The 22,565-nt window shown below is 44.5% G+C and overlaps 1 protein-coding gene across 7 annotated transcripts in view; it reads right to left on the bottom strand.

The window, feature by feature from the left end:
- pcdh19 (protocadherin 19) overlaps positions 1–22,565 on the bottom strand; it is a 54,047-nt gene that overhangs the window by 26,154 nt on the left and 5,328 nt on the right. For 2 of the 7 annotated variants that reach the window (XM_084010088.1, XM_084010089.1), the window contains exon 2: positions 22,080–22,212. In XM_084010088.1, the coding sequence (XP_083866214.1) occupies positions 22,080–22,212 (133 nt within the window). Of the gene's footprint in view, positions 1–21,866; positions 22,213–22,565 lie in introns of all 7 variants that reach the window. The other 5 variants (XM_084010084.1, XM_084010085.1, XM_084010086.1 and 2 more) reach the window with 3 other exon arrangements.

Raw genomic sequence — 22,565 nt, forward strand, 5'->3', positions numbered from 1 at the left:
GCTGTTGAGGTAGCAGCGTCCCGGCACAGCTGTCATACATGGTGACCAAACAGATTTGGATTAAAACTCCATGTGCAACTGTGCGCACACTCTTCTTATTAGATGTTAATGGGGTCGAACGTCTTTAACTCCTGCGTGGAGGAGAAACCACAATGCCGAGGAGTGTGAGCGGTGTGTCAAACATTAGCCCCAGTCTTCTTGGATCTCTTTTGAAATGAATACAGAAATAAATAAAAAAAAGTGATGCTGGCAGATCCCAGCGGCCGATGCTCTGTTTACCTCTGGCAAATAGCGTCAATGGCCTGTTTGCGGTCTGAAAAATGTAAGAGCTTGTTAATGCCACCTTATACAAGTCCTTGCTTGTTTAGATTTGATGCCATTTACTCTTGGCTTCAAAGACAGCATATATGCTGTGCAGCATTATCATACGAGTGATGCCGATGCTTTCTTCTCTCTTTATCTGCTGTAAACTCGAAGGAACCCGTATGTGAGAGATGGAGTTATCTTTCAACATTCTCAGAGGTGCCCAGGTCTGCCTTTAATCATTACAGGATAAGCAGTAGTTCGCCATCATTGCCCTCCTTTACTCCTAATTATTTTTGCAGGAAGTCTGTATAATGATCAGCAACAATGCGAGGGCAGGCCTGTGATTAGGGTTCGCTGAATTATGATGCAATGTGTCTGTGCTGAAAGTTAGCATCATTCTGTCTCCCTTTACCATTTACCCCTAATTAAACTTTAACTAATTTATACAGAAAAGATCATTCATATAAAAAAAAAGAAAAAGAATTTAATTAACTTTTTATTATTAGCTCTTAATTTGGAGCGCACCATGTTTGTTCTCTTGTATTACCCCTGACTCCCTTTGTTCCTGTTCAGCTTGACTCCATTAAATATCAAAGGTAACGGCATGGCAACGCACTGCAACTCAGATTTGTTACTAATTCACGATTAACGCGTAATATTTCATGAATCATAATGCCGCACTCTAGACGTATATGCTGTGTTTTATCAAAGAATAATATGCCCTTTGAAAGAATTACAGATAGCTTCTATTATAGATCAATACTGTTGATCAATAATGCTGTTCTGCTTTAGCAAACATGAGCTGTACATGCGTGTGTTTTGTGTTCTCCAGTGCTGCACTCCAAGTCCCTCTTCTACAGTGGTTGCACATCCGGTGATAGACTAATGTAAATGCAAGGCATGAGTAACAAGGGGAAAACTTCATTTAAAAGACAAGATAGAACATTTTTTGTGAATGTCACTCTGGCTGCAGCTTGTAATTGGTTTGGATGACAGGTTCTGTGGAAGCGCGGCCTGGAGACCAAGGCAGTGTGCCTGCTCTCAAGCTGTTCCAGTCCAGAGATGGAATTGTACTCCCCATAATGCAATTCCCTCTCAGGGTTTTTACATGGAGCTCTCATGGAGTGTGTGTTAGGCACAACCAAAAGAGACTCTTCATAGTAGTCAGTGTTTTTGCGTCACTATGTCCTTTTCTTCTTGGGCTCATTTATCCAATTGTGAATGGAAATAAGCAAATGTTCAACATGTGAGGGTATAACCTTGGGGAATTGGTGAGTCACTCATGAGCCTGTATATTCTGAGGGCGAATCGGATGCATTAGCCCGGGCTTCCTGTAAAGAAATGGAATGTCTCCCCCCCCACATTTCTGACCGACCTCAAATAGGAGGACATGTCAATATATCTTGCTGGGAGGTCAAGTTTCAGGCAAGAGGATGAGGACTGCTTAACTACAGCGAGGACGCCACAAATGGCTACTTAATCAGGTTGGACAATGTGTTGTTGTGATCTGAGCGGCCCCAGTTTGGCGGCTAGAGCCACTCTACCCCCATAATTATTGTTCCGTTTCATCTGGAGGACTGGAGGGAGGAATGTAGTCCCCGGTGTCGCTGGGTGACTGATAGGTAGTGTCAGGAGGAGTGGGGCGGGAAGTGGAAAGAGAGTGGGGAGAGCACGATGGGAGGGAGCGGGTGAAGATGGGGAGGAAATGGGTGAGGCTTGACCTGCGGGAGACTTGCGGTCCAGCTGATGTAGCTCTCTCCCCCCCCCCCCCCCCCCTTTCACCCCTTTGCGTCTTTCTCTCCAGTAAAACCTGAGGCACGGAGACGATGGGCTCGCCTTTCTGCCGCTGAGAGGAAAAGCAATCTCCTCGCCTAGTTGCTGCCGTAAGATTTGATTTGCCTTCCTCCCAGCGTGACAATTGGTTCTGTAGTCTGGATGCAAGTGTATTCATTGTGTGGGGCATGGGGAGCACCAGAGAGAAGAGGAGGGGCGGGGAGTGAAGACACCAGTTGTTACACCAGTAAACACCCGACAAGTTCAGCAGATGTCACACAGATAGGAGAGAAAAAGAGAGAGAAAAAAAAATGTCACACAGCTGCCCTACTGTATGTATTATTAAGGCTGATACAGCACAGCAGAACACTTAAACAGGGAAGCAAGCGAGAAATATAGGGACAGATGCAGCGACATGCACTGATAACATATTGTTTTGCATAAGATGATGCCGTGAGCAATCTGTTTCTTAGTCAGGATTATTCTTGATATTTATGGAGACTGTTTTTTCTTTTTGCATTTACAAAAACGCACCGACATTAAACCAGAATACTGTGATTTACAATAAGCAGTCTTTAACTTTGCCTGGAATAACAGCAATTTACTCAATTGCAGGATTCGTTAAAAACAGATGTATATGATCAAACTATGAAGCAAATTTGAGATAAACTGTATCCATCAGACATGAGCTTTAAACAGAAGGTATTTAAGCAGGATGAGGCGGCTTGTTCAAGACTAAAAACCATCTAAAAGAAGATGAATTGATTATAGGAGTGTTTCATGTCTGTCATGGATGCAGCTCTTTAATGGCGTCAATTTAGGTGACGGAAGAACGTCAAGCCGCGTTTGTTGTGGATCCAAAATGCTCTTCCTTTTACACTAACATGCACAGTTTAAACATACAGCACAGACTAGACAGAATCAATTAAAACTGTCAGATCGAATTTTGCTGCTTCATTCCGTGTTTGAGCAGTCTGAGGTTGTGCCTCGGCCTTTGTTTATTGTTGCTGCAGCTCGCATCGCGGACTCCCCTCGGTCCCGGAAGGAAATGTTACCCATAATGTGCCTTGTTATTGATATCCCACTGCTAAAAGAAGAGATGGGGAGAGAGAGATGCAGGGGGTTTACAGGGCAAGCCAGATGCAATTAGGAAATAAGTATTTTTTTTTTTATTATCTAGTTTGTGATAAAGTCAAAAGAGTAGTGATGAAAAAAGTAAGAGAGAGGAGAAAATTAAAGAACCCACCGGATGAAGGATGGCCCATGTCTGAGACTGCCTGTTTACAGATGCATGTATTCACCTCATGTAATTTTGCAGTGAGGATGCAGAGAAGTGTGTGTGTGTCTGTGTGTGTGTGTGGGTGGGTGGCTGCAGGTGACTTTCTCATCCTCTACACTGCGACCATGAAAAGAAACGCTTCACTTTGAGCCTCTTGCACATTCACATTCTTGCACACACAGATTCTCCCTTTCTGCTCCCCCTTCAAAAGCCCTGCTCCAACAATCCCTGACTTGCAAGGCTGAGCTGGCGCCCGACCACCTCGCCCCTGGGTCTGCACCAGGCAGCACCTCTAAGCAGCTCACATTCAGTCTGTGTGACACCCATGACGAAGACACAGACCACCGAGGCACCTGCCCGCAGTGGGTTTATATGTTGGTTATTTATGCGAGCTGGGAGAAAACGCTCTCTGGCTGCTGAGCCGGCCGTAACCCTCCACTCCTCTGCCCTCTACACCGACGACCATCATCATCACTTTCTTCCCGATTATAGAATTTCCCATAGATCCTTTGCCATCTGCTAGATTATAGATTTCCCTCTTCCTTTATAGAGGGCAGGGCCCCTAAGGGAGGATCAGCGGTAAAAAGGGTGAAAGAGTGCCTGAGGCACAGCCATGGTTGTGGATGAGATTACATTTTCTATTTCTGCCTGCTAAAGGGGGCCTGCCGTGATGAATACAGAGAGTTGTTACCATTTAATATCAACTGGCTCCCCTGCAAACTCAAATTATACACAATCAATTGTGACAGAAGGCCACATGTGTGACAAATAACCTGCCACATTCTCTGCATCATTTCACTTCATCACCCATCAATTCACCCCAAACCCAGTCGGCGATTTGGGAATCAATCATGTTATGAAAGTGAGTGATTCCGTGGTGGGAAGGTTTTTAAAAGCTCCCTCGCTCAGCTGTACCCTGTACATTTCTGCAGTCTTTGTGACTGGACAGAAGAAAAAATATATAAACCGGGTGAATTGAGGGCTATTGTGAGGTCAATTGTGTCCTTGACCACATGTGTTAAGTGTGGAGTATTGTTTGAGCAAACTAAATAACAGCTTCTCCGAAACACAATGAAAAGGGTTGTAAACACAACACCGTTTCCTGCTTGCACTTCCTCCTCATTTTTCTTCCCTTTCCGTGTGAAATTGAACAAATATTTGCTCATTCGGACCAAAACAATCGTCCCCTGCTCTCCTAAAGTGAGGAAATGGGGCCAAAGTACTAAAGCTATTGCTTGTTCCACCTGTGCACCCCCTCCCCCCCGGACACATAGGAAACTACAGAAGATAATACGGCTGTCTTTTTATTCTCCACCGGAGACAATAGTCCAGACCAGTCTCCATGTCACTCAGGCCTACAGGCTCCACAGAAGTCCTGTTAGTAGAGATGTGATTAATTATACATACATTGATAGAAACAACATTCATTATTCATGAGCTTCTCAACGTCAAAGCTATTTCCCTCCCTTTCAGCATGATGAAAAGATTTTAAATAATAGGCCCCCTCTGCAGACGTCTGCATTCCAGCGGAGTCGGCTGACGCTAAAGAGGCTTAAGTTGGAGCTGTTGTCTTACCGCAGAATCACCGCTCAGGACCAACATGTTTCAAACTGTTGGTGTCTGTTTGAGTTCCGGTGTCTGTGTTTTTGTTTCGTCTTATGAGACGAACCTGGTGCTTTCAAGCCTTTCAGAAGGGAGTTAGAACGTCCACTTAGAATGAATGCACGCAAAGCTGGATGGAGTTTCATTTAACACCTGTTCAGCCTTCAGGTCCGCATTCGCTTCCCGACATAATTCTATCTTCCAAGTCAGAAAGAAAGCCGGAGTATCTCTATGAGATTACGACTCATGGTTTTACATAGTAAAACGGAAGGAGGGAGGAAAAAGACTCGACTATCTAGGCTGTCTAAAAGAAATCGGCTTACTTTTCGCAAAGCCCGTGGAGCCAAATCAAACTCAAATAGCAAGCACTTCCCCTTTGGGCGAGTCTTTAAGGGATTTTCTTAATTTGGATGTCAGACCGAAAAGTTTTCACACTCACTCTCATGCCAAAAATCTATTAATTGTGTGTATGGTGCCACAATAGAGAGGTAGGTGGTGATTTATTAAAATCAGACCCCAGAAATGTTGAGTGTAACATTTAATCCAGGTAGATGTATTGTTTTCTGGACCCTCTGGGAATAAGCACTCCAAACATATGTTTTGCACTTTTAGGAGAGAATTACTAGATAGCATCTCCTCAGTCTCAGTTGTGCCCTATATTAGGCAGCATTGAGGGGGAGGGGGGCACAATAAATTAGTGCACAAGGAATTCCCAAAAGGTTGCTCCCGCCTCCCCTGGGCAGGGCTTTAAAAATAAACATCCAGAGACACTGCAGATTATGTAAACACATTCCCCTTAAATGTTTACACGAGAGCCGTGACTGAATGCAATAACGGCATAACTTTCAGTGGCTTTTGAAATCAGCAAACTTAGAATGAATTTTTGATTAACTTATTACACATGAGGATGACAGCAGCGGGGAATCTGAGAGGCGAGCCGTTCGACTTGCACCCGATGGCACGGCGGAGCGCGGCGCTCGGTAGCAGCTTAAAGGTGGCTGCCAGTCACACCGGCGCTTGCCGTAGTCTCTCCGTCTCTCCCTCCCTCTCCCTTTTCCCTCTCGCGCGCTGTGACAAGGCGTCTTTCCAGACATTTTGGTTGGATGGAGATTTGCAGCAGCTCATTACAGACGGGGAGGCTCGGTGAGCGGATGCAGTCACTCGGAGATGGATTGAGTGGGTCTGTTTATTGACATGCCTTAATCTGACACTGGGTAAAGGGAATGACTCAACGCCTCCAGACACACTACCACATCGCAGCCACTCCGGCAAATAGGGAGGCAGAACCCGGGATACGAGTGGAACTTCATCAGCGCTCATTAATCCAACTACCCCAGGCCACTCGCTCAAACAAACCGTGTTTACTCTGCGTGTTGGATGGATGGAGGGGTGATGGGGCTTTTCAAAAGGCCATGTGTGCAGGTGCTCAGATCCGCAACACACACACACAAATGCACATGCTGTCAACACACACACACACACACACACACACAAATGCACATACCGTCAACACACACACACACACACTCCAGCTCATCAAAAAGCAACCCGCCCTCCTAACCCACAACCCCCCTAAACACAATATCGGTGTACAGCAGCTGCTAAAACTCAGTTGGTGCACTTTGTCTCGCAAATCAGAGCCGGTGCACAAATCAGGGGTGGACGATTGGGCCCGGTGCCAAAGTGCGTATCACAGAAAGGGGCTTTTTATTGAACAGATGGGCATACGAGATCTTTTAACTTTGCGTCAGAACGACGCTACTGCTATCAGCCATCCGGCTATGGAAGCCCAGTTAGCTTTTTGATCCTGTTTGCTGGTGCTTCAACATGGATCACATCTGGTGCTAATATTTGGGATGGTCTTTCTAGGCAGCTGTCAGCACCAAGCGGATTGACATCAGAGCATTAGCTGCTCGCACATCACCGCCGCATCTTTAAATCCAGCTTGTTAACAGGAGTGTGACAGGCTGCCATCAGAGCACAGGCGGAACGAAACAACATGCAACACTAAGTGGTCTGACGCTACTGTTTGTTTTTCCATTACACTGCCATTTAGTACTTTGTCTGAGAGACGTGGACATGCGAATACTCTATATTTGACATTTAACTGGAAATTGGAACTGGAAGCAAAAATAAAAAAAGGTGTGTGAACCGTGCACAGCAAGCCACAAACCAAAAAGAAGTCGCTCTTGAAGAAATGTTTGCATGCAGACACACAAGCGCAGTGGCAAAACAAGCAAAAGGGAACAAACACTGGTGGAGTCAAAAAAGGGGACAACGGAGCAGACATTTACAGCGACACACGTGTTCATACAGAAACGCACACGTACAGTCGCAGTGGGGCACGGAGTCGGTGTGGGGCCTGCTGTCGTCTCCGTCGGGGACCGGGGAGCCGAGCAGCTTGAGAGCAGGGCCAGTGGAGAGGGGGCCAGATGCAGCGGGCTTGACCCACTCAGTCGTGAGGGAGGGGGGTGTTTCAGCAGCTGAAACACACAGGGATTAGCCGCACTGACTTCATTTAATTTAATTTGTATTAGGGCCGTCTTTGGGGGCAAACAACATTTTTCACTGCGGGGGGATATACCGGGTCATGGAAAACAGCAACAGACGGTGGATCTCTGCCTCCTACCCCCGCAGTGGATTCACAGGGGAAGGCAAGGCACTGTATTTCCAGACCTCGAGGGCAGGCAGCCACACACACACACACAAGCACACACAAGCACATAATGTTTCCCCCTAATTATGACTATATATATAAATTCAAATCTATCCAATTGAAATGCTTCTTCAACCCAGCATCCACCTTTCCACAGCTTGATTTCTTGAAATGAAGACCTTAAATCCTTTTGTTCTGCCACCATAAACAACATGTAGTAATTTTCATGCCGATCAAAGCCCCGCTCTGTGTACTTGTGCGCCTCTGTTTGTGTGTACGTGCGCGCCACTCTGCCACACACACAAACACTAAGCTGTTATCTACCAAGAACATATCTTCGGGGTGGATATTTATCTGTGCTGATGCAGATTGGAGTTCTCTTTGTCTCAGTGCAGTGGCACATAATATTATTTGTCTTTTGTTTATTTCTCCTAGGCTGATAGAGTTTGATATCCTATAGCAGAGAAATCCATTTAGTTACCGCCAGGCATCTAATGTGCTTTTACTTGTAATCTGGGAATTTAATAAATGTAAAAGGAGAGGACAAAATCTGCACACAATCGAATAATTTAACTCCCCGTTGCATTGTGTGGAACAAGACTAATGCTGTTAAGCAGAGGGAAAATAACTGTAGTGAGTGAGTGAGTGAGTACCCAACGTGCTTCCTCACAATTTACAATAGATCGGTGGAAAAAATATGGCAGCGATCAGCCATCAAGTCTGACTGCAGCTAAAGCCTGCGGTTACGTGAAAGCTCCCTTTCTGTCTTGTGCAGGTGACATGGTCTGAGAGGAAGCTAATGTACCATGCACGGGGAAAAATAGTTTTATGAAAAAAAACAAAAAAACATCCAACAAATAAAGGAAGAAATGTGGGAGCTGCAACAGCACTGCTCTGTCTCTGCTCGACAGAAAGGACTGTACTGCTGGAGCCTGTTCAAGAAGATCAGGCGCTCACCAGCAATCGTTTTTTTCTCTCCCTCTCTCCCCCAGCCCCTATCAAAAGATGTTACTGTGTAAAATGTCAAGGAAAAAAAAGGGAAGAGAAGTAATCTCCTTCTCCTTTTTGATCGCAAGTGGAATAATTGGAACCCTCTTAGGCTCATTACACGAGTTGCCCGCCAGCCAAAAGACTGCTCCAACTGCCCCTCTTCATTCATGTTGGAGCTTTGAAAAATATCACTCCCTCTAGTAACAACTCTTTATGAGATACAATGACTAGAGGTCCCCGTACCTACACTAACGGGTAATCTCACAATGGCTTTGAAAAGATATCTTTCAACTACCACTGTCAAACATCGATTCAGAGGAAACAGCAACAATGTGGCTCTGTAATAATGTCATTATGCATATTACACAGCACTTGTCACACTCACTCCTTTTTTCAGCAACGCCGTTCTTCTCAATTACATAAGGTATTGCATATGTATAGCTCATTTGGACCCCTGTTACTAATATCCTCATCTTCATTGTTATTACAACTCTGCTTGTAATTATGGCGACTCTAATTACCATTATTGTATTACCCAAATTAACCTTATTCTTGGGTTTGGATCGCCCGCGCCGACGGTAGCCAAGACATGCCTATGAAGAATGGCACCAATGTCCCGTCAGATACATCCAGTATAATTAGCTGTGTGCCTTACAGGGCCCGTGTGATGGTAATAATTAGAGCTACTGTAGCAAAGGTCATGCAAAACAATTTAGAGAGGATGCTGGCTGCATGGGTAATAGGAAGAGAGGGGGAGCGATGAGAGGAGGGGAGAGCTTGGATGAACGCGGCAGCTCCTCGCCTTTTCCCTCTTTCAGAGATGGAAGACGTACGATTCCTACTTCACCTCTGCACTCGCATCATTTTTAACCAACGCTCTCAGAATGATAGAAATTGAAAACCCCGTTTTAATGGTGAGCAGATTCCCGGTTAACATCATTTAAATGGATCCATGATTAGATTTGACAAAAGTGCTGAAATCGATTTGCTGCCTTCGGGGTGTGATAGGAGCCGCGTCACCCTTGCTGTTGCGTCTGTTCATTAGCCTGACGTGTTCGGCCTTAGTTTTCGTTATTAGCTGCGAGAAAAGAGAGAGAGGGAGCAAGATGTGTGTTGCGTTCGCCAAGGTGCACAGGTTAATGAGCAGAGTCAAAAGCGTCGACACTGAGGTAAACAAGTGCTCCCACGAAGGTACTTTTATCTCTACCCACCCTGGATGAGAGCTCAGGGATCACAACCCGGATCCACCAGGAATTCACTCTGCTCCCTCACCTCACCACCATAACCCCCGGAGGAGACCCACACTCAAATATAGCACCTCAAACAACACATATGCCTATGTATGTTAGTCTGGTCTCTCATGTTGCAATGCTCCCCCCCCCCCCCCCCCCCCCACACACACACACACACACACACACACTTCATTAGCAATGAATCTGGTAGAATAAACCCTTCCATAGGTGATGTTGCATGCTTTAGCTCACTTATTACAAATAATAGCTTTACATTACTGTCAAATCATGTCCTGCTTTTGTTTTATAATTGTGTTTTCCTGCCTTCAAGGCAGCTCAAGGTTTGCATTAATTTCCGTGAAAAAAAACTAGTAAAAATAGTTTGATATATTGGGAAATACGCTAATTACCTTTCTTGAGAAGATTGATGCTATATCAGAGCCAGTAGTTGGTTAGCTGAGCCTTGCAGTAAGACTTAAAATAGCTAGCCTTTGTTCAAGTGGATAAAATCTAAGTACCAGCACCTCTAAAGCTCACTAATAAACTAAAGCCATGTTTCCATTTCATGCAAAACCTGAAGAGTACAAGGTGTGGATTGAGGGTTATGAGTTGATGCTGATTGCCTGGCAACAACAACACAATGTTTATCTATTTCTTAAAAAAATATATAAAAGCGAATGGTGGAAAAACATGCAAAAAACAGTAGTATGCTATTATGGTGACGTTTATTAGTGGACCACTTGTTAACACCACTGGCAGCAGAAAGTGAGACAGCCCATTTATTGTCTACTTGTTTTAGAAATTGGTTATTCTGATGGTTTCAGATTTTCCCTGCAACAAAGGCTGGAGCCGTCGTGTCAAACAGTTCATAAATGTCAGCCTGAAAATGATTAAAGGCAACAGGCATTAAGTGCTGCAGGACATCTGATTTAGCTGCTTCATTCAGTTAGACTCAACTTACTGATGAAAATCACTGGGGTGGGAGCGGAGGCATGTGCTCAGATCCATATGCCGTTGTGACTGTGGGGGTTTAAAAACCATAAATTGTGATTATCATTGATCTCAGTTGTCAGACGCCTAATCTCTGACTCATATCCGCGCTGGCCACGCTGGGTGACGATGAACCGTCCTCCCCCACATCTGAAGTCCAAAACAAGTGTTGAGGGAAGCAGTGATAAGCAGGTCCTTATCCTTTTAAAGACACTCCCGTAATCCAACAGTGAGGGAGGGAGGGGGCTTCAGCTTTAAAGGATTTAGTCTGGATTATAGCTAGTCCTCCAAATTAAACCAAAAGTCAGCTTTCTGAAGTTGCTCATGCAAGCTGGTGACTGGCTTGTTACCAGCATTACTAACAAGGCGAACGGCGGAGGTCTATAATTAGAAAACGCTCTCATTCAGCCGGCAGACGAACACGCGTGCGTAAGTCGGAAGCAGGACTCGACCCGTCCTCACCTAAACCGGATATTTTGCCTCTCTCTCTCTCCACTTTTCACGTCCCAGTTGACCTCCTGTGACTGCGCTCATAATGTCTTCCGTGCTGTGTACCTGACTCTCGCTGCCAACCAGCTTAGCCATAGACAAGCTTCTCAGCTAGGGCAAGGCTGCTCTGTCCCCATTGATGCTGCTTCCCATAGCAAAACAAGGCCAAATCTGCGGCTTAGAGAAATAATCATTACTGGGTAGCGAACAAATGAAAAAGTCAGAACACCAACTCCCATGTCTGTCCTCCCCCACCACCCTTGGTATTTTGTCTGCTGTCCGATTGCACACAAACAGAGCAGCCACACATTAACATTTACAATGGACAACATTTTGTCCCGAGACTGAAAAACAAAGCTAACACTGAATCCTCTCGTTTTCATTTCATCAAGGAAAACATACATCTACGCAATACATGAAGGGAATGGTTCAATATTTTGGGAAGTACACTTATTCACTTTCCTGCTGAGTTGCATGTGAAGACTGATACTGCTCTCTTATCTGGAAGTTAAATATGAAGCTGGAATCAAAAGATAGTTAGCTTAGCTTAGCATAAAGACTGAAAGCAAGGGGAATCTAGCCTGGCTTTGTCCAAAGGAAAGGAATGTGGGTACCAACACCACTAAAGCTCACTACTCTAATTAACACATTCTGTCTTGTTTGGGTAATTAGTACAAAAAACAATACAAGCATATTTCCAAAGGTTATTCTTTTTATTTTAACTACTTAATGTATGAAATAATTAGCCTGTATACTACTTAATCATACATTGTAGTTTATACGTTGATTTATATTTTGAAGTAAGACTTTGAATCTACAAAAGCCTAAAAGAAAAATTAATACCGTCAACCAAATGTAGTGACGTTAAAGTGACCTCAAAGTGCACCAGTTGACCCATTTCATTTTAAAATGTTGTCCTTTGGGTCATGCTCCGCCAGACCCCCCTAGAGGGTCCAAGATCCACCCATAGTCTCACACAATCTTGTAGAAAAGCACCAGTATAATAAGCAATCTTCTGTTTAACAAAACCCATAAAGACTGAACTGGAAACAGCTCTCAACAGACAGCAGGTACAGGAGAGTAATCTCCAACTAGAGGTTCCTGAAGAAAGTAATGCACTCTGAGCAGTCCAACACGAGCCAAGTTCTTTTCATTCATTAACTTGGCTGTCTATGCTGTGGCATGTCAAACAGTGGACGTGAGGGGAAAGTCAAAAGTGACGTCCCATTGTGCTCCGCAGCCAGACACCGGCTGAAACCTGAATATTGTTTTCCGGTGCCATAAACGGGCACAAAGAGGCGGGTGAAGTCGTTATCAATTGCCTTGCGAGGCAATCATAACTATTATCATTAGTAGTGTTTTCATCCTGCGAGCTCGGCGCAGAGTGGATGTCTAATCTATTCCCTGGCATACATTCTTGTCTTTCCAACTTGACCTGGTATCACTCGAGCAAAGAAATGGTTTCCCTCCCTAGAAAGTAGATATGGGCGTAAATAATAGGCCAGGACACATTTTGAAAAGCCCTAATCCCAGGAAAACAAACCCGAACAAAACAGGCCCACCTGAATTGCTTTCAGGAAAACTAGATAATCAAAATGCAAAACAGCCTTTGATAGAAAAATAAGCAGACTTCTGACAACAAATCCCCTACACCTAACATCAGCAAATTCTCCTCCTGAACTTTTTTATTTTGGATGCTGTTGTTTGGGTATTTAATGTAATCACACTGCACACGGTGCTCCATCAATGAGCTATTCTGATTTATGTCAGACCGAATCAGACTGACTGCTTAGAGCTCTATAGACATCATGAATGAGAAAAGGGTCCCACCATCTCCTCAGACAGGGGGACAATGGGAAGGGGAGCTGGGATAAAGGAGGGGGGATAACAGGGGTGAAGGAATGGCTGATGCTGATTGGGCAGAGAAGAAGGGGGAGAATGGGAGAAAAAGAAAAGAAGAGGCCCAAGACACTGGCCACACAGGGCAAAGGGACGAGGCGGCTCTGAGAGGCCTCCACTCGGTCATAGCCCATTAGGCCGGCTGGGTGAAACCGCTACAGCTCATTACATGCTCTGCCTCTGTTCTGTGGATGAACAATGCACAATTACGCTACCCTGCTGCTCCTCTAGCCGTACTGCCGCATGGCTCTGAGGCGGCCGATATTGCTGCTATAGTGGCTCGCCTGCCAACAGCCTCAGCGCTCATCAAACATCCCATACATGTGCTCTCTAATGCGCGTCCAGGTTTATGCCTCGAAAACAAAAGCGCCGTATGAATTTACTGAAATGAAAGGAGGAGAGAAAGAGGAAAGACTGCTCAGCCACTGGAGCAACCACAACAAAAGGTATAATGCAGCATTTGTGTGTGTAATACAATGATGTTTGCTCCTCTTTTGTCTGCTATGCCGTCATGAAATTCTTTAAAAATGTAGACAGGTGACCAAGGTGTAATTCTTTTGTTTCCACCGTAATTAAGTTTCGCTCGATGTTACAATTACTGTCAAGCCGCGTGTTAAGATACCGATCCAAACGCAACAAAAGTAAAAGCCGTGCAGCGCAAGCAGGGCGACACCGAATGTATCGTGACAACATCTGCAATGCAGTGAATAACTAAGCTCCGGATTCATCCGTCCACCGGCAAATTGGTCGACTGTAAGTCTTCCTCCTTTCCATACTGCAATTATGCATGCAGAAGTTGACATTTAATCTGATGGGGGGGGGGAAATGCTAACTAACATCCTCCTGCTCCGTCTTTGTTTTAGGCACACACACAAAAACAGGACACTTGGAAAGGTCATTCTTCCCTGGTGTCAGAGCTGGCTGCTTGGAAAAGTTTCCTTTCACATCGAGTATTGTTACGTTTCACAGGATAGCCCCCTCCCCCGTTTCCCCGTCATTCAAAAAGCACAGCGTCAGCACTCGGGAGAAACACGGCAACAAGTCTGATAACCTCAGGTTCCACTAAGAGAGGACGGTGAACAAAAGAAGAAGAAGCTGATACCCATTCATTTTAATTAATACCTTTTCACCTCTCAGAACATTTGGATGAAATTAGTTTTTTTGGTCCACTCAAATCAGAACGGTCATTACTAGAGGATTGTAATTACTTTTCCTCAATTCGTTTACTGGTTGAAAAACTGGGTTCTGGGTTTGTTGTTCCATAACGGTTTGATGAGAGAAAAACAATCCCCATAGAGGAGGCTGGTTGTGAGTCCCTTGTTATTCTTACCTGTGAGGAAGGACAGATATAATGAAGGAATGTCAATGTTTTCTTACACTGGATGCCAATACACATCATACAAATGATTTGGTTTTAATATTTGTGGGCCAGAGGGACGGAGACGGGCACATTCGTCTCGACATACACTGAGCAAATGGCATTGGAAGCTTACAAGGCGAATAGATTCCACTCCTGGCCATAACAAGTCTGAGGATTTGTTTTTTTAAACATGACCTTTTCCATCCTATAATAACGTTACTACAGGCGGATTCAACCACGGGGAGTAAAATCTGCATTAATGAGCGATGGGGATGTTTTTTCCCAGCATTTCCTGGGAATTTCTTTGCTATTATTTTTCTCCATCTTTGTTTTGCTTCACATTAAAAACTGCAGGAGTTCGATATGCAAACATTGCAAGTTCTGAATGGCTGCATACGACCACTTCAAAACGCCTTAATTAATACATTTTTCTTGATGGTAAATCTCCTCCTTGTCGTGACTTCCGTGACAGAAAACAGAACGTTGCACATTTGCGTCAGAGTTCAATTTGAGAAAAAAAAAAAAAAACAACGCTGCGGGGAAACTCATTTAAATGGGTGATTACGTCCACGCAGCATTGCTCGCGGGGCTTAACAAGGTGCGTAATGATGTCCTCTTCCCCAGCGATAAACATCATCACTATGTCCATTTCCTTCACTCAATTTAGCCTCCTCTCAATTACGCATGGACCCATCTACCTGTAAGCCCGATGCCATTATCCCCCTTTTTTGCATGTAGGTACGTACAAAATCTTTTAACATAAATTGTTGGACGACTAATGCATCTTTGGCTACACACACAAACACACACACACACACACACACACAAATCCCATTCGTTTGATGTTTAATAGGTTTACTAGAAAGTTAATTCTTTCCACATGACAGAGCTTTTAAAGTAATTTAAAATATATTCCCCCTTTCAGCGCTGTCGTCTCGAGCCAAGTCATCTCAAAAGATGGATGAATGATCTAGATGATTGGTGCCATGTGACTTTACTTTTTTCCCCCCGTTTTGATGGAACTGTGTGCTTGAGTGTCTCCGGTGTACAACGCAGCTCGGAAAACGTCTCTCGAGCACATATTGTCTGAAGATGTTATCAAGATGTTCAACTATTTGATGATTGTATCCTGGACTGTCAAGCTTTGAAGGAAATAAAGTTGGTCCAAAATGTACACTGAAACCACTATATTCTGTTAATACCACCTTCTATGTTTGCAGCTACATATAAATAATCAGATTTGTTTTTTTCAGGCAGGAAAACATCTTGTACTAATAACAGAAATGTGACATTATTGCTTTCTGTAGAGGTTGATACGGTTTGTGCAATAAAAATCACCTCGTCTTCACGCCACATTTTACAGAGAAAAAATACGTTTCAGGCAGCAGCAATACAGGTTGAGGAAAATCATTGGCGTTCTATAAATAGATGTCTCTCCTCTCTGTCTCTCCTCGTTTTTCTACGCCCTGCCGTTTCACTACAGTCGAGCTATTACTCCCTCTGCATGCATCTCACCAGTCACATGTGCTTTGAAGACACAAATGGTGATGTGTACATCTGACGCTGTCACTCATGTGTTCTGACTCTTAAGCTCTTTGTCTGAACGCTCTGATCCCGACGAGAGGGCGGCAACCCGGCGGCCCTGGCTGCTTCCCACTGGCTGCCCGGGGTTGTGTATGTCATTTCATTGTACCTCGGCAACATTGAGGATGACGTGCCGTGATGGGGTGTTGCGGGTTGGGGTCAGGGCTATAAAAACCCAACCAAGTGTAAAAGCAGCGCCTGGAATGCATGAAGTGAAAACCATCTTGTTGAGTAATGTCACAAAATCACCCTACAGCTTCAGCCAGCTTTGTGTGTTAAACACGATGGGAGGAGCCCGCTGAGAAATGCAATAAAGAGGGCGCTGAGTGGATCACTGTCACACTGTTAATTTATTTCTGACAGACAAGGCTTTATTTCACCTTATAAACACTGACTCTTGAAAAGCAGAGCTTTTCTGAAGTATCTGCCTTACACATAACCTCTTTAAATAATTAAGAGGATCATCTGCCACTCAATCAGCGCGCATCTGAAGCTTTGGAGATGAAACGATTCATTCGCAAATCCTTTGAAAGGATGAGACTTTAAAGAATGCAGCATACACCTCGCAAACTTTGAATGCATAAAAAAATAAATAACACACCAGCTTGAAGATCAAGCAGTTTTCTATCCCTCCCCATAGTGTGCAATATCGGTATATCTGTTATTGTGTCCTTTCCACCACGATTAGTCTTCCCATCTCTTTGACAAACTGTTTTGTATCATTTGAGAATCTGTTTGTATTTTTCGACGTTGGCTAGTTTCTCATACTGTGTACTGAATTTGGACAGATTGAAGTCTACAAAAATGTGGACTAAATTGCTGTGAATCCAAAAGTTGGATCTGAGAGTAGAGTTTGCGCTGCTATGGCACACGTAGGTGCTAAGGACAGGAGGGTTCTTTCATTTGTACAAGTCTAAGGTTCATCCTGTTTTAAATGCATGGACCATAACTGGGGACAATTTTCAATTAGTTTTGCTGAAAATGTCAGACTCCGTCATTCACTTCTATTCACTACCGAACGGCATTGAAACCCGTGAATACAAAGCTGACAGTCAAAAAAAAAAAAAAAAAAGCAGGCAATTAACTTTTACATTTGGAAAAGCAGCTCCAGCCAGTCTCCCGTTGCAGTAACGCACGCATTCAGCAACAACGTGAAAGCCGAGATGAGATTTACTGCTCCTCTGTGCTCCTCGGCTTCCAATGTTGTCATCTCCCAATTACACGTTCAACCGATTGTTGATGGTCTCTACTTTCTGTCAATCACGCCGTCTTCAAGTCAACAAAAGCTAAATGATTCTGCCGGATCCAGACGGTAGAGAAATACATTTGAAGGGTTAATTTCCACTCTGAATCGGCACCATCCTCTTGACTAAAAAGAAGAGCAAACATTTGAAAAAGCTAAGATGAGGGGGGAAATAAAACTGACTTCATAAACTGTAAACATGCGCATTGAGCAAAAACACACGTTACAGTAAATACGTTTTCATTAACGCTGGAGCTGCGCTGTAAAATCTAAATCTACAAAGACAGAAACTCATAAGGGACTCTAATTAGCAACATTCACAGCTAAGCATGTCATCAACACCAGGGCATGAAGACAATATCCAAACAGCATTAAAAGAGCACTTTAAATGCAAACACGACGTTTGATGATCGAACATGTTGGATTATGCCTCTCGTTTCTTCATCTCGGAGATTTCTGTGCCGCTCATGATGATGTAAATGATAATGTCGCTGCCCATATTTGAAATAGATGTGACACTCCATACGAAATATTGTGTGTGCGCCTGTGTATTCGTGAGTGTGTGGGGGGTAGATTGGCAGTTTCAACAGATGTGTCGTATGCGTTGACAGCATGACATCTACTTTGCATGCTCAATATGACACGTTTGAATGCTCCCATGCATATTGTCCTGATGTGAAGTGATAGTGAGGGATGTGCAACCTCGCTGGAACCACTCCCTGTTGTCTCGCCTACGTCAATATCAGAATGTCTTCCTTACTAAGAGGAGAAGCAGAATAACCAGTCTATTCTGCCTTGAGACATCCTGTCAGTTGTTTCTTTTTTTTTAATTTTAATTTTCTTATTTAGATCCCTTTGATTGGCTGAGGGAACTTAACAAACAAACTCCTTTGTCTGAATCTGAACCTGACAGCAGCGTACACTACGATACAGCATCACTGAGACCTACAGTATGTAGCTACAGTATTTAAGAGTAGGCTTAAGACTTCCCTCCTTTGTAAAGCTCACTGTAAGGGCTGGCTCAGGCTGGGCTTGGACCAGCCCCTAGTTACGCTGCTGTAGGCTTACACTCCTACTAAAATATTATTATCAGTCACATTTCATTATCATTTCTACAGTTGTTGTTATTGTCAGTTGCTTTGCATCTCTTTCTCTCTACCCAACTGGTCGAGGCAGATGGTCGCCCACTCAAAGACTGACTCTCCTCGAGGATTGTGGGAGTTTTTCTTTGCTGCCGTCGCTTATGGGGGAATGTTTGGTCTCTATGAATTAAAGCGTACCTGCTCTCTATCAAACATTTCATGAGATAACTTATGTTATTTCATGACACTGCCTTGACTTGATACTCAGGACAAAGTCCAATCTACTTATCATCTATTCTTCTGAGTCATTTATCACCTGCGAGAGAAATCACGTATCTCAAGGAGGCTAATCAATGAAGTACGATATCTTTTTCCCTGCTATGCTCATTATCGGCAATCACAGGTGTAAAGCCTTTACGACACATTACGAATTAAAAAACATTCTAGCCAAAGGCCATTCCTTTACTGTATAATTGTCTCTCCCACCAAGTGATTCACTATAATTAAGCCATGGAAGACAGCTCTATTCTCCGGTGAGCATTCATATTAGTGCTACCACGAGCAGGTCTAACAAACATCTCACTGCTGATGCTTTTCAAAACAATGGACAGCGATGTTCAGGGAGGTATATGCTGGTACACATTCTCACAAGGGAGAATACAATATACACAATGCAGTTGCAGGTATGAGGCCTTCGGGGAGACCTGTCACTGTTATCTTGGCCAAGGCTGCTGTGTATGTGTATATGTGTGTGTGTGTGTGTGTGTGTGTGTGTGTGTGTGTGTGTGTGTGTGTGTGTGTGTGTGTGTGTGTGTGTGTGTGTGTGTGAGCGCCAGCGGGCTTTGTCTGAAGCAGGAAAAGCTCGACTCCTACCGCTCCGACAGAAGCAGGATGTTCACTGGCCCACATAAACCAACAATGGAGGAGAACTTTGCATCGATCAAAAACACAATTTACAAATAGACATGAGTCCATATCCTCTTTACCTCCATTAGCCAACCTAATCTGACCTGGTATCCACATTCTGCCGGCTATGATCATTTTTAATCTACATGCTTGGAAAATAAACAAACACAGAGTTATCATCGTGCCCTGGTGTAAAAACAAAAAGGCTCTTCCGCCGAGGATAAATGAATCATGGATAATTATGAGGTTGCCCTCAGGATGAAAACAATTTTTTGGGGACAAAGCAGCCTCAGTAATCACAACAGTGCAGCCACTCGTGTGTCCAAGCCAGTCAATGGGATATGGGTTGAGGACTTGTGGAGTCAAGTGGTTTCAAGCCCAACCTCGCTCATTGTAACAAAGTAATTATCAGTCATTTCGCTGCTGTTTGTTAGTGCTATAAATGGCTTTGCAATTATACTGGAAATATTTTTTTATTTAAAAGCAACATTTGCATGTACTGTAGAGCTTCTTTCTTTTTTGCAAATGTCACAATGGAGAGGAAAGAAAACAATGAAAAACTATCTTGGTTTACTCTGTTGAAGGGTATTAAGCGTGCTCTCGCTATAGTGTTTCTCACTTTCTCTCACACACACACACACACACACACACACACACACGTTCTCTTTTCTCAGTTCAGGGAAAATATGCAAAGGCCGGGTCAAAGAGATGTTTGTCAACATCATGTGCAAGGCGGACAGGAATGGACGCTGCATGCTAAACAGGCCCGGCCTCTATCAAGCCAATCAACTGCCTCTAAGCAAATGAGAAAACGTGGTCGGCGCTCAGACACCTGGCACTGAGACTCAATCACCCCTCGCTCACTTCTTTGCCTTCTTATCTCTCTATCTGCCCTCACACAGCTCTATCAAGGCTCGTCCAAGCCTTGCATATGGAATCATCGGAATCAATCTTCAACCCCATTTGTCTCCGGCTCCACTTTTTCATTAGCTGAAACAAATAAAGGCTCCCTTAATCCTGCGGCAAATGTGCTTTTATTGGATGGTTAAGCCACAGAGACAGGATGCTCGCTGGAGCTTTTAAAAAATGACGGTTGATTTCTCTATGTAGCCAGACGCACCTTCTCTTGGCGGAGGAACGGCTGCTGGTGACCTGCATAGCACTACCTACCAGCGAACACAGTCCCAGCATACGGGTCAGTGCGTGTGCCTGCTGAATCCCCCCCCACCTCCGCTGACCGGATAACACGGCAAGACAACCCACCGCAACATTTCTCATTCCTTCCACCTGTGTTACTCGCACATGAACTCAGTCAGAACCGGCTCAGACAGGCCCAGTAAATCAGCATGCCTGTAAGTAGGTCCCATTGACCCCCTCGGGATCCACCGGTGCCTGGATCTCTCTGGATCATCCAGTCAATACATCAATATCCATCTTGTGTTTCTTGTTTTAAGACCAGCACTCGCAAACCCCCACCCCTCTTCTCACTGAATGTCAGACAGAAATTGGAGTCATCAATTACAAGTGTGCGTGTGTGTGCGGAGCTTATTTGCTGCCGTCTGTTGAAGTGTGTATGATACACAAACACACACACACACACACACAAATGCCCCCTTCTCCCATGGGATCAAGGACAAGTGGGTCATGAAGAAAAAGGTTTCCAAAAAAATCCAATAGGCCAGTTCATACATACAAAAATCTATAAACTAAAGATCAGCTGGTCTACACACACTCCGTCAGTCTGAGTAGTCTTTCACGTCAAACCTCCACCGCTCTGCTGGAGCAATGCATGGCATGTCAGGGTAATCCAATGGCTGCCTGTGCAGAGCAGCCATGCGTTCACACTGCAGCCAAAAGGACAACACGCGGATCAAGTATTTAAGCAATGATAATTCTTTCTGCTAGCACCTGAAGTTATGTGTAGTGGAGCTGATTAGCGGGGTCAATAAGTCTGGCAGTTTCTTAAACGCCCGTTCTTTTTTTGCAGTAGCTCAGCATCAACACATAGAAAAAAAAGAAAACGAAAAGAAGTGGAGTAACAGAGGCCAAATAATCCACTTTGTCAGGCCTCCAGCTTCTGCTTGGCAAAGCGCTCTCAGTCACAGGTCAGCCTCAATGTCTCGGCCCCTCGAAATGCCTTGAAGGATTCCACTCAGATCGATTGACAGAGCGTCACATGTGCCATTTTAGATAACTCATCTCTGCATCAATAACAGGAAATACATTTCACAGAATTCATTTGTATCTGTGGCACAATGGAATGTGAAATATGTGTTAAAAAATTACTTCTCTGCAGCTCACTCTTAAGACTTATTAATAACATTGAATGAACAAAAGGAAATCTAATAGAGCTGCACTGTTTCTTCACGTTTAGTCATGAGAATCCATTTAAAATAAAAGTAAACCTCCCCCTTTTCCACACCCAAAGCAGCGCAGCCAAGGATTTAGGACAGAGCACAGCGGATTGTATCTCACCTCTGGCAGTGGCATGCCGTTGATGATGAGGTCTGGCTGCTGGTGGCCCTGCCCAGTGAACGGGTGCTGATAGCCATGGTTGGGAGCTGCATTGCGTGAGTTCTGGTTCTCCACGTTGAGGAAGGTGCTCTCGGAGCGCCTGCAGCCCAGCGGCAGGCTCTGCTGGTGGTAGTCGAAGTAGTTGAGCGAGGAGGTGAGAGACGAGCAACTCACCACATTCATCTTGTCTGTCTCCTCGACGTCGCGCGGCACCAGGCGGATGTCATTCTTGCTCAGCTTCTTCTTCTTGCTGGACTTCTTCTGGTTGCCATATGAGTACTCCGCCACCCTGCGCAAGTAGAAGAAACTGAACAGACTCAATAAAGCAGTGTCCTGCCTTGCTCTCCCCTTCCCCACATGGTCAAAGAGCACGCCCGCCATGCCAGCTCGGGTGCTGTTCGACCATGGGGTGCCAGACAACAACAACAAAAAAAAAAAACAAAAAAAAAACACTCATTGCCCGTATCCGGGGGTGGAACAGCACACTTAAGTGACTCCCCACACCCGGCCTGCAATGGAGATGTAATCTCTCGTTTGTTTGCATTTGCATGCTCAACAACAATGTCACAAAACAGGCAGACAATATGCAAACATGCCAAAACCACAGAAGCAAAGCAAAAAGAACACACAGGCACTGAGCAGCACTACCGGTATATGCAA

This window comes from Eutrigla gurnardus, assembly GCF_963514095.1.
Source record: "Eutrigla gurnardus genome assembly, chromosome: 5".
Classification (NCBI taxonomy): Eukaryota; Metazoa; Chordata; class Actinopteri; order Perciformes; family Triglidae; genus Eutrigla; species Eutrigla gurnardus.